General features: G+C 39.2%; 1 protein-coding gene across 13 annotated transcripts in view; it reads right to left on the bottom strand.

Moving 5' to 3' along the window:
• Positions 1 to 588: 588 nt before the first annotated feature.
• Positions 589 to 10,413, bottom strand: part of TEX14 (testis expressed 14, intercellular bridge forming factor) — a 117,954-nt gene continuing 108,129 nt past the window's right edge. For 10 of the 13 annotated variants that reach the window (XM_047832528.1, XM_047832521.1, XM_047832520.1 and 7 more), the window contains 4 exons: positions 7,412 to 7,504; positions 5,019 to 5,128; positions 3,483 to 3,534; positions 589 to 3,025 (listed from right to left, as the gene is read on the bottom strand). In XM_047832528.1, coding sequence (XP_047688484.1) covers positions 2,989 to 3,025; positions 3,483 to 3,534; positions 5,019 to 5,128; positions 7,412 to 7,504 — 292 coding nt within the window. In that variant the 3' untranslated portion in view covers positions 589 to 2,988. Of the gene's footprint in view, positions 3,026 to 3,482; positions 3,535 to 4,411; positions 4,489 to 5,018; positions 5,129 to 7,411; positions 7,505 to 10,413 lie in introns of all 13 variants that reach the window. The other 3 variants (XR_007146803.1, XM_047832522.1, XM_047832525.1) reach the window with 3 other exon arrangements.

Genomic DNA, 10,413 nt, shown 5'->3' with positions numbered 1-10,413 from the left:
CCTACCCCTATTAATTGTTGATGTGACAGAGTTACATTCTTGTGTATAGTGTGCCCCTAAATATAAACTAATGATTCTTTTATATACAGAAACTCTGAAAGACAGAAGACAGTAGGCCAATATATTCAAAGTGCTAAAAATAAAAAATAAAAACCCTTGTCAACCAAGAATCCTATATCCAGAAAAGCTGTCCTTCAAATGTGAGGGGTAAATTAAGACATTCCCAGAAAAACTAAAGCTGAGGGAGTTTGTAAGCACTAGATCTACCCTATAAGAAATGTTCAAGAAATGCTTCAAGTTGAAATAAAAGGACACTGCATAGTAACTCAAAGCCATATGGAGAAATAAAAGGTCTCAATAAAGGTAAGTACATGGGCAATTATAAAAACCAGTATTAGTTTTTATACTAATTTTGGTTACAACCATTACAATGGTTTGTAACTGCACTTTTTGTTTTCTCCATGATTTAGGAGATCAATACATTTAAAGCAAGAAAACAGCAGTAATGAGTATAAAAGTTAGTGTTACTGTAACTTTGATTTATAACTCCAAATCCTGGTTTATTTTTTACATAATTTAAGAGAGTAATGCATTAAAAATATTATTAGCTTTTATTTTTGGCCACACTTTACATAAAGATGTAATTTCATGACAACAACTGAAAGGGGTGGAGATGGAACTAAAGGATCAGGTTTCCATTCTGATGTCAATACCATAGTCTGTTAATTATTGCAGCCTTATGCTATGCTTTCACATCTGGTAGGACACATCCCTCCTCCTTACTCTATTTTTTCAATATTATTTCCAAATATCTGTTAAGTCACACATTTATAGAAGGCCCTTTAATTTTACTCCACTATACAATTAATCATATTCAGTGGGACACTGAATTTTTACTTATATAACTCCCAGAGGACCAACTTATTTCTAAGTTCTTGGGAGGCACATCTCTAAAACCCACTTTTTTTTTTTTTAAGTTTATTTATGTAAGTAATCTCTAAACCAAACATAGGGCTTGAACATAGGGCATGAGATCAAGTTACATGCTCCTCTGAGTGAGGCAGCCAGGCACAACTAAAACACCCTTCTAATAGCAACCTATAAAACAGTACTATTAGCATCCAGAAAAGGGCCGAAAGCTATGTATTTGAAAACAATAACAACAACAACAGCAACTAAAATCTAATCTGGAAATTTCTAATAATCAAATTTTCCAAGGGGAAAATTCCATTCAATAGTGAGCCAACAATAATTTATTAGCCATCTACTATGTGTCTAGAACCGTTTATGTATTCATTATGTTTCCACATATTGAGGAAAAGTGAAGGACTCCGTATACTCTAAAAACTCAGCACCAAACCCACCGGACAGATGTGAGGATGGGGACTAAGTTCATAAAGGATATATCACCATCAGTTTTAACTTAAATTTGCTCTTGGTTCACTTCTAAGAGTGTGCAGGGCACTCTCAAACTACAGCCTCAGGGAAAGCTACTCTGTTTTACTGTGAAGTATACAAACATGTTTGCTCCGGTATGGTCTTGGGCAGATCATGGAACCCTGGCACCTAACAGTTACTCCATAACCAATAAACATTATCTACCAATAATTATTATTGTTAATGTTGGCCAATATTAGTGATTATAAACCACATCAGTGAGAGTTTATGTAGGACTTGTAGCCTTTATGAATACTAATAGATAATGCTGTAATATCACAACTCACTATTTAACATGATATGTCTATCACTCCATACATTTTTTTTCCTGTGGGTCCTGGACACAAAGTCCTTACATTTCTATGTATGTTGGTTTTGTTGCACCAATTAAAAGTTTTTAAGAGGAAGGACTATGTATTACAAGTCTCCGTATCCCCCCAAGTTTCTTATACACAGTATTATTTGTAAAGTAATTTGCTTTGGTTTTGCTCTGGTTACAGTGGCAAGCAACTGTTTCCTTGTTTCAAAGTAGTCAAATAGATTTGTACCTTCCTATTTTATTTGTGCAGGGTAGAATTCTGGGGTGCTAATAAAAACTGGATGATATGACCATCCTCAACAGGAACTATCCAGTTTTCACAAACAAAAGACCTATCATTCACTTGCTAAGAATAAAATGTTAGCTGGTAGCTGGCTAGTACTGCACAGCAGCACATAACTTCTAAGAAAAGGTTTTTATTCACATGTAAAAGCTCCAAACTTGAGGCAGATGAAGGTATATCAATCCTCTAAATACCATGCCAGACACATGTATGCATCTGCCCAGGAGTCACTAGAGGCTAAATTAGAGAAAACGCTGTGATCTTCATCTTCCCACAATTTCACTCCTCTAAAACACAAATGATGTGAGGTATATAATCCAAAATACTCAGAAATGATGTTTATTCACTTTAAAGGGTTCAAAATATCTTGGACTTTTACTCCGACCTGTACTTTCATCATGTAAGTAAATTCTAGCTGGAATGGGAATATGACAATCCTGGCCAAGAGGAGGGCAGTATTTCTGTTCTAAAATATGGATGACTGGTGCTGGCTTATATGAGAGGTGGTAGCAGTCATTGCTTATCTGTCAAACTTTATAACAGATATTGAAGCCTCTTTGGGTGGCAGTTCCTCTCCCAATAACTAAAACACAGAAATATCTTACACAGCTAAAACCTAAATGGTATTAAAAGTAAACATTTTATTATATAACAGGAATTAAAGTGTTCAAAAATCTGTACCAACAAAACCAAAACCAAAGCCATTCTGGGAACAATGAGAAAATTTTACAATAAAAGCTACCTTTCACTTTTCAGAAATCTGAACTGAAAACAGATGGTTAACTGCGGTGCAGACAGGGCCAGCCGTTCTGTCTATTGTGGCAGCTGAACAAAGTGTGAGCTACAGAATCACTGCCCTGATGGTGACTGAAGCAGATGAGGAGAGACGGGAGCTCACAAGCAGGATGCTCAAACTCAGGCCAGGAGTTCATGTACGATCCAACTCCCATCAGTCTGACAAGTCACTCTGATCCAGCACGATTATTCTGTGTATTTTTTAAACACACACAAAAAAAGAGTTTCAAGTGAGTATCTATGTCTTTTAAAGACACAAACAACAGTTTCCTTCTATTCAACTGAGTTCAAGGGAAGGGATTTTGATCTTTATAGTCAAGTGGGATAATCAATTAGTATGTCATGGGAATGTACAATGACTACAAAGCAATTGATAGCATCATCCTGTCCTCCCTCTGTCCAAAACTGTTCTTGTGCTGACTCTACTGATGACTTAATCAAATCTGGCATTAATTTCACCTTGTATTTTAATTAGCTGTAAACATTAACACATAAAAAATTGAGCAACTTTGAATTAATTATCATTCAAACAACTTTATCAATAACTTTAACATTAATGTTTATTTACATGCTGATAAATGTTTAAAGCCTGTTCATGTGGTCTAGAGACAGTGAACTTGGACCTACAAACATATGCCAACTCATTACCTGGATGGTTCAGACCAACCCAGTCGCTTCCAAAAACAGGGTTTTAGTTCCTCTTGATGAAATATAGAAAGAAGAAAACACAACCAGGTTACTTTCTGGGTCTAAAGGTGCCAGTATCCAGAAATTGCTTTAGTGCTCTCTCTCTAGTTTAGGGTGGACTGTTTTACCGGTAATAGTTGTTTTCTGCTAGAGACAGAATCTTTCCAAAAATAGTTAATGGGCTTCCCCACCTAACATTCTGCAGCTCCCTGTCACAGCAATGGATACTAATGATGTTAATTCACAAAGTCTCTGCATTATGTTCTCAGTGAATTCAACACTAGCTAAATGCTTACACACTCTGGGTCCTGTGCCAGTCCAGGGTCCCAGAGGAAAAAGAATACACTCTCAGGCCCTTTAATGAAGTGACTACTTACATAGGTATAGTCAGAGTTAAGGGAGCAAACAAAGGATGGCAAGGCACCCAGTGACTAGCAGCAGTGGGAAGCCATTATCAATGCTAAGTCAAAAGGGACTAGGGTGGAGCTAGGGCAGAACAGTTACTGGAACCCAGTGAGAGCTGGAACTGAGGACAGGCTGCCTTACAGAAGCTGTGCTGGTGAAGGGACACCACTTCTATCCAGAGATAAGGTGCTGAAGTAGGCAGGTAGGGGAAGTAATACCCAACCACTCCTCTGCCCTCTTCCCACTGGCCAACAGGAAGCCTGTTGGGCAGAAAGCCCAGGAGATAGTTCACAAAGCACAAAATAGGGCAGAGAAAGGAGAATGAGAATGAATTGGCGAAGGAATGAAAGGGATTCCAGGTGTTCTGAAAAAAATCAGTATCTCTAACTTCTTAAGTAGGAGGAACTTAAATATAGGAGGGTGTCATTTGTGAATGGTGCCTAAAGCTCTATCAAAATAGTTTTGAAATTAAGATCAATTTATACCTTTCACATTACTTGTAGATTCCACTTAAATTCCACAGTTTATAATTCCTTCTCAGATTCTGCGGCCTCTGTGTGAGCTAAATTTAGAACTCTTTTGAAGACATTAGACAATTAGAAGCAAAACATCTTTCTAGACAATGTGCAAGACAAGATGATGAGATTGGCCAAAGGCTTGCTTTAGAAATAAAATAGGATGTTACTGTTTTGTGATTAAGGTGTAACTGGCAATTAACAGAAAACCTGGGCTGAACTACAGGAGGAAAGCATAGAAGGATTATGTATAGCATCTGGGAAATATTTCTAAATAACTCTGATGCTCATCATAGCCCAAGGACTCCAGGTTACATTTTTTTTTTTAATTTTTTTTTCCAACGTTTATTTATTTTGGGAACAGAGAGAGACAGAGCATGAACGGGGGAGGGGCAGAGAGAGAGGGAGACACAGAATTGGAAACAGGCTCCAGGCTCTGAGCCATCAGCTCAGAGCCTGACGCGGGGCTCGAACTCACGGACCGCGAGATCGTGACCTGGCTGAAGTCGGACGCTTAACCGACTGCGCCACCCAGGCGCCCCTCCAGGTTACATTATAAACAACCATTCATTCATACCTTCTTCAGAATTGCCTAAAAAGCTGTCTGATTTCCTTCTCTCTGACTTGAAGCTTTCTTCCCCTTTTCTCTTCTTTTCACCAACTTCTTGATCCTTGGTATTTGCCTCCCTTCAAAGACAATGATTTGGGGCATCAAACCATATGCACAATGGCCAGGGTAACAGGACTACTCCAAAGGAAACATAATAGCTAGCACTACTGGCCAGGCATTGGCACATGTGCTATAATGTACAGTAAGCCATTTAATTCTTATCACAACTATATAGTTACCATTACCATTCCCAGTAAGTAATAAGGAAACTGAGGTACACAGAAGTTATGTGCCTCAGGAATCCTGGATCTGGGATCTGACCCAGGCAGTCTGATTCAGACTCTATCAACCTCTAGGCTATATTATCTACCTCCCTTCCCAACAAAAGCATTTCACTTATGTTGTAATTGGTGCCCTTTTTTGTAACCACCATTTATTTTATTACCTTACTTCATTTCCTGAAACTCTCAAGTATCTCTGATTGAAGTATCTAACAATTTAAGACCATATTTGCCAAACTAGTAAGCAGAAATCATCTCCCCTGCTCAAGTGTAAGCTCCTGAAGGGCAGAGACATCCCACTCCTCTGCTCCTGCAGCACAGCACTTGGTTGTCAGCACTCAACAGATGCTGGCTGAACCAATTTGACACTGTACAGGGATTTTTATTCTTTTTTTATTTACTAAATATTCAAAACAAAATATGTAAAACAAGAGAGAAAATAAAGCCACCTAAAGCAAAAACGATTTTTTTCCCTCCTAACCTCTAATAGAATCATAGGTTCTACAATTGGAGGAAGCCTTCAGGTTCTCTTCCACCTCTGTCCAAATGCCCAGAACCAGAGTTGTCTAGCCTGTGCTTGAGTGGGAGGAGCTGTTGATAAACTGTAAAGGCACCTGCTTTTTCTATCAGATAGCAATAGCTATTAAAAAGCATGTGCTTTACTGGATAAAATCTCTAACTGCAGTTTCTAGTCACTAGCTCTGCCCTTTGGGGCAGAAGAGAGTAAGCTGACTCTCTTAACTTTACATTTCAGGTATTTGAGGGTAACTATCAAATATTCTCCACTCCACCTGCACTTCTCCAGCTGAGCCTCCCCAACTCCTTCAGCTATTCTCACATGATATGGTTTTCAGACCTCTGACTATTCGATGGCCACCCTCTTCTGTTTGTCAACATCGCTTTTAAAATACGGCACCCAGGGGCACCTGAGTGGCTCAGTCAGTTAAGCATCTGACTCTTGATTTCGGCTCAGGTCATGATCTCACAGTTCATGAGCTTGAGCACATCTGGCTCTGTGCTGACAGTGTGGAGCCTGCTTGAGATTCTCTTTCTGCCCTTCCCCTGCTCTGTCTTTCTCAAAATAGATACACTTTAAAAAAACAAGCCTATATCTTTAAAATAAAACAAAGCAAAATAAATAAAATAAAACAAAACAAAATAAAACAAAATAAAATAAAATAAAATAAAATAATAAAATAAAATAAAATATTGCACCCAGACTCTGCACTGACAGTGCGAAGTCTGCTTGGGATATTCTCTCTCTCTCTCTCTCTCTCTCTCTCTCTTCCCCTCTCCCTCACTCTCTCTCAAAATAAATAAATAAATAATTTTAAAAAGTAATAAAATATTTTGCCCAGAAAGTAACCCCACACTGTGTCCTACGAGTCCTCTCTTTAGCATGAGACATCACCTTGGCCTGGGCAAGACGCTGTTGTTTGTTCAGCATTAATGCTGCATTGACCATTTTAGCAACTGCATCAATGAGGCCTCATGGAGTCGCTATTTATGCCTTCTTCAAGAAAAATTTTTTGAATTCTTACCATGTCTCAAAATGCATGCTAAGTGCTGAGCATATAAAAATAAAACGACATACTTCCTACCTTCAATAAAACCAGTGAGGAGGAGATTCCAGTCAAAAATTCTCCATTAGGTCAGATCCCTTGCATTCTACACATCTGAATGCTCACTTTCATCTTTTAGAAGCATTTAACATTTCCACTTGTCAAGGCCATTTTGAATCCAGTCTATCACCTATCACATTAGTATTCATTCTTAGATTTTTGTTACCTAAAAATTTGATAAGCGTGCCTTTTCTGATTTAATTCAAATGGCTGATGAAAATGTTGAAGGTGACAAGGCCAAGGTATAGCAATCTTAGAGGCCTCTCTGTATACTGATATCTGCTAATCAGTATCTTGAGCACTGTGTGTGGAGGAAGAGGGGCAGACAGGAGTCAAGGCTGGCTTATCTACAAACACTCATTCTCCAAAGAGTCAAGGTATTTTTTTTTTTAAAGACTAAAATCTAGTCCTCCTTCTTGACAAAAAAGAAAATGACCCCCTGATGGAAAACAATAACCTTGTAGAGCCTCCGGGGAGATCCTGTAGCTCTGTGCTGTCCTCAGGTGGCTGTAGCCATCTTTCTAGGTCCTCATCAAGAGTAGAGTGAGCTCTGTCCAAGGACAAGTGAAGAGAACTGAGACAATTCTTATTCCATGACAAGGAGGTACAGTGTTTTAGAGTGGGAAAGGACCTTAAAACGTGTGTTTTCACTGTACAGATAAGAAAATGATAGCTAGGTGAGATTGTATTTACAGTTGCAGAGGTCACTTACATACAATTTAGATGCACACCAAAAACTCTTCTTTAGCTTCTTAATAAAAAGCCTCAGCACCCATGAGAATAGCCACCTCCCAAAGTCCAATGCCAGACTCAGTCTCAATTCTAGGCCATTAAGTTAATTTCCACCCTGGGCTAGAACAGTACACTCATTCCTATAAGTTTTTTGAATGAAGAACTGCCTCTGAAGCTAAAGGATGCACAGTGTTTTCAGAAGGCCTGAAAAGTCCCACTCTGGGCATCTATCTATGTCCAGCACAGCCAGCCCTTTTGGAAAATAATAATAGTAGCTAACTTTTGATCACATGTAAAGCACTTTATACAACTAAGTTTAACTCGGCCTTCTTGAGCTAATCTTCCTTGGCTTGAATAATGATGTAGATTTTTACTGAAGGTGTTTTGAGGAGATGGGAGGACGGAGTTACATCATACATTATAGATAAAAAGATTTCTAAAACTTTTAAAATGTATTTCTCTTCCTCTCCCTTTGCCCTTGTCTTTTCTGTCTCCCCAGGACCTTCCTTGCAGGTCCCAGGGCTCATCTCCTCTTCCACCTCCCAAACTTTCCCTTCCAGGTCTCTTTCTTTTTCTTCCTCATAGAGAATAATTTAGCCTTTAAAGAGTGGGGCAGGAACTAGATTCACTACCTAAAAGTTATTCGTAGCACTCTTCTTCCTTCCCTTCCTCTTCTATAGCAGCTGAAAAGCTAAAACCTCAATTTCTAGTCTCCCTTGCAAATGAGGGTGGTCATGCATCACATTTGGCCAGTGTAATATAAGTGGGCATCTGCTGGGGAGGGCTTCTGGGAAAGTTTCTGCTTTCCAGATAAAAAAAGGGGCAGAGTCAGAATATTCCTTTTCCCCACCTGCCTGGTGTGTAGATAGCAGCAATCCTGAAACCAGGAGGTGACAAGTCTGAAAATAAAAGCCAACATAGTAAGGTAGCAGAGCAGGAATATCCAAAGAGTCTAAGTCCCTGGTGGCATCACTGAGCTGCTACACAAGGCATGACCTGCCAACCTGTGGGACTGCCTCCTGTGTGAGACAAACTCATTTAAGCATGAAGGTAGAGTTATCCATCATTTGCAGTTGAAAGAATTCTGCAGGGCTACCTTAAGGATCCATAGGACCAGGATTAGGATAAGGCAAGTGTTGCAAGGACAAGTTCAGATCCTCTTTTTCTTCAACAAAATTTAGATACTTTGCTCATCATTGATTTCTTGGCATCAGTTTTTATTTTTTAAAATAATGTATTCAAACAATTTATCTTGACTCTGAATTTTTTGGTGTCTCCTTTAATTTTGTGCCCAAGGAGTGTCTCACTCGCTTCATGCCAGTCCTGGCCCTGAATGATGGTTAGGGCAAGGTAAAAGAAGTCAGGAGGCACAGGAGGTGAGCTGAAGTGAATTGGGAACAGAATCGGGTTTCTTGAGGCAACCTTGTGTTTTTAGACTGAATTGTCTGGATGGCTGCCCCCATTTTCTCTTATCTGGCCACAAAGGTCTAAAACTTCTCTTCCAAGGCCTTTAATTAAAATGTTTGGGGGCACCTGGGTAGCTCAGTCAGTTAAGCGTTGGACTCTTGATTTTGGTCCAGGTCATGATCTCATGGTTGATGGGATCAAGCCCAATGTCAGCCTCATCTGCACTGTGAGCACAGAGCCTGCTTGGTAGTCTCTCTCTGCCCCTCCCCCACTCATGCTCACTCACTCTCTCACACACACATACACTCTCTCTCTCTCTTTCTCTCTCAAAATAAATATAAAAATACTTTTAGGGGTGCCTGGGTGGTTCAGTTGGTTAAGCCTCCAACTTTAGCTCAGGTCGTGATTTCATGGTTTGTGAGTTCCAGCCCCACATCAGGCTCTGTGCTGACAGTGCAGAGCCTGCTTGGGATTCTCTCTCTGCCCCTCCCCCACTCACTCTGTAGCTCTCAAAAATAAATAATTTTAAAATATTTTTAAAAAATTAAAAAAATAATAAAACGTCTTGAAAGAAGCTGAAGCCTGTGTCTGCCTTACAAAATGAAAAACAAAAACAAAAAACAACTTGACAAGAAAAATATATTAAAAAATGGGTAAAGGACTTGAATAGTTACTTCTCCAGAGAAAATATACAAATGGCCATGGATACCTGGAGAACTGGTGGTTCAGTGGTAGAATTCTTGCCTGCCAAATGGCCATGGAGGCATATGAAAAGATGCTCAACATCACTCTTAATTAGGGAAATGCAAATCAAAACCACAATGAGATATCACCTCATACTTGTTCCATTAGAAAGGGTACTATGAAAAAAACAGAAAATAACAAGTACTGGCAAGGATGTAAAGAAATTGGAGCCCTTGTGCACTGTTGGTAGGAATGTAAAATGGTGCAGCTGCTGTGGAAAACAGTATGGTATTTCCTCAAAAAATTAAAAATAGATTTACCATATGATCCAGCATTACCACATCAGGTTACATATCCAAAATAAATGAAAGCAGGATGTCCAGGAGAAATATTGTATACCCATATTCTAGCAGTATTATTCACAGTAGGCAAAAAGGTAAAAGCAACCCAGTGTCTACCAATAAATGAACAGATAAACAAAATTTGATACACACACACACACACAGACACACACACACACACACACACACGCACACACACACTGTAATTCAGCCTTAAAAAAGAAGGAAATTCTCGGGGTGCCTGGGTGGCTCAGTTGATTGAGTGTCTGACTTCAGCTCAGGTCATGATCTCAGT

Source organism: Prionailurus viverrinus, chromosome E1, assembly GCF_022837055.1.
Source record: "Prionailurus viverrinus isolate Anna chromosome E1, UM_Priviv_1.0, whole genome shotgun sequence".
Lineage (NCBI taxonomy): Eukaryota > Metazoa > Chordata > Mammalia > Carnivora > Felidae > Prionailurus > Prionailurus viverrinus.
Note: the sequence above shows the minus strand (reverse complement) of the source record. Positions and strands in the feature narration are given on the sequence as shown.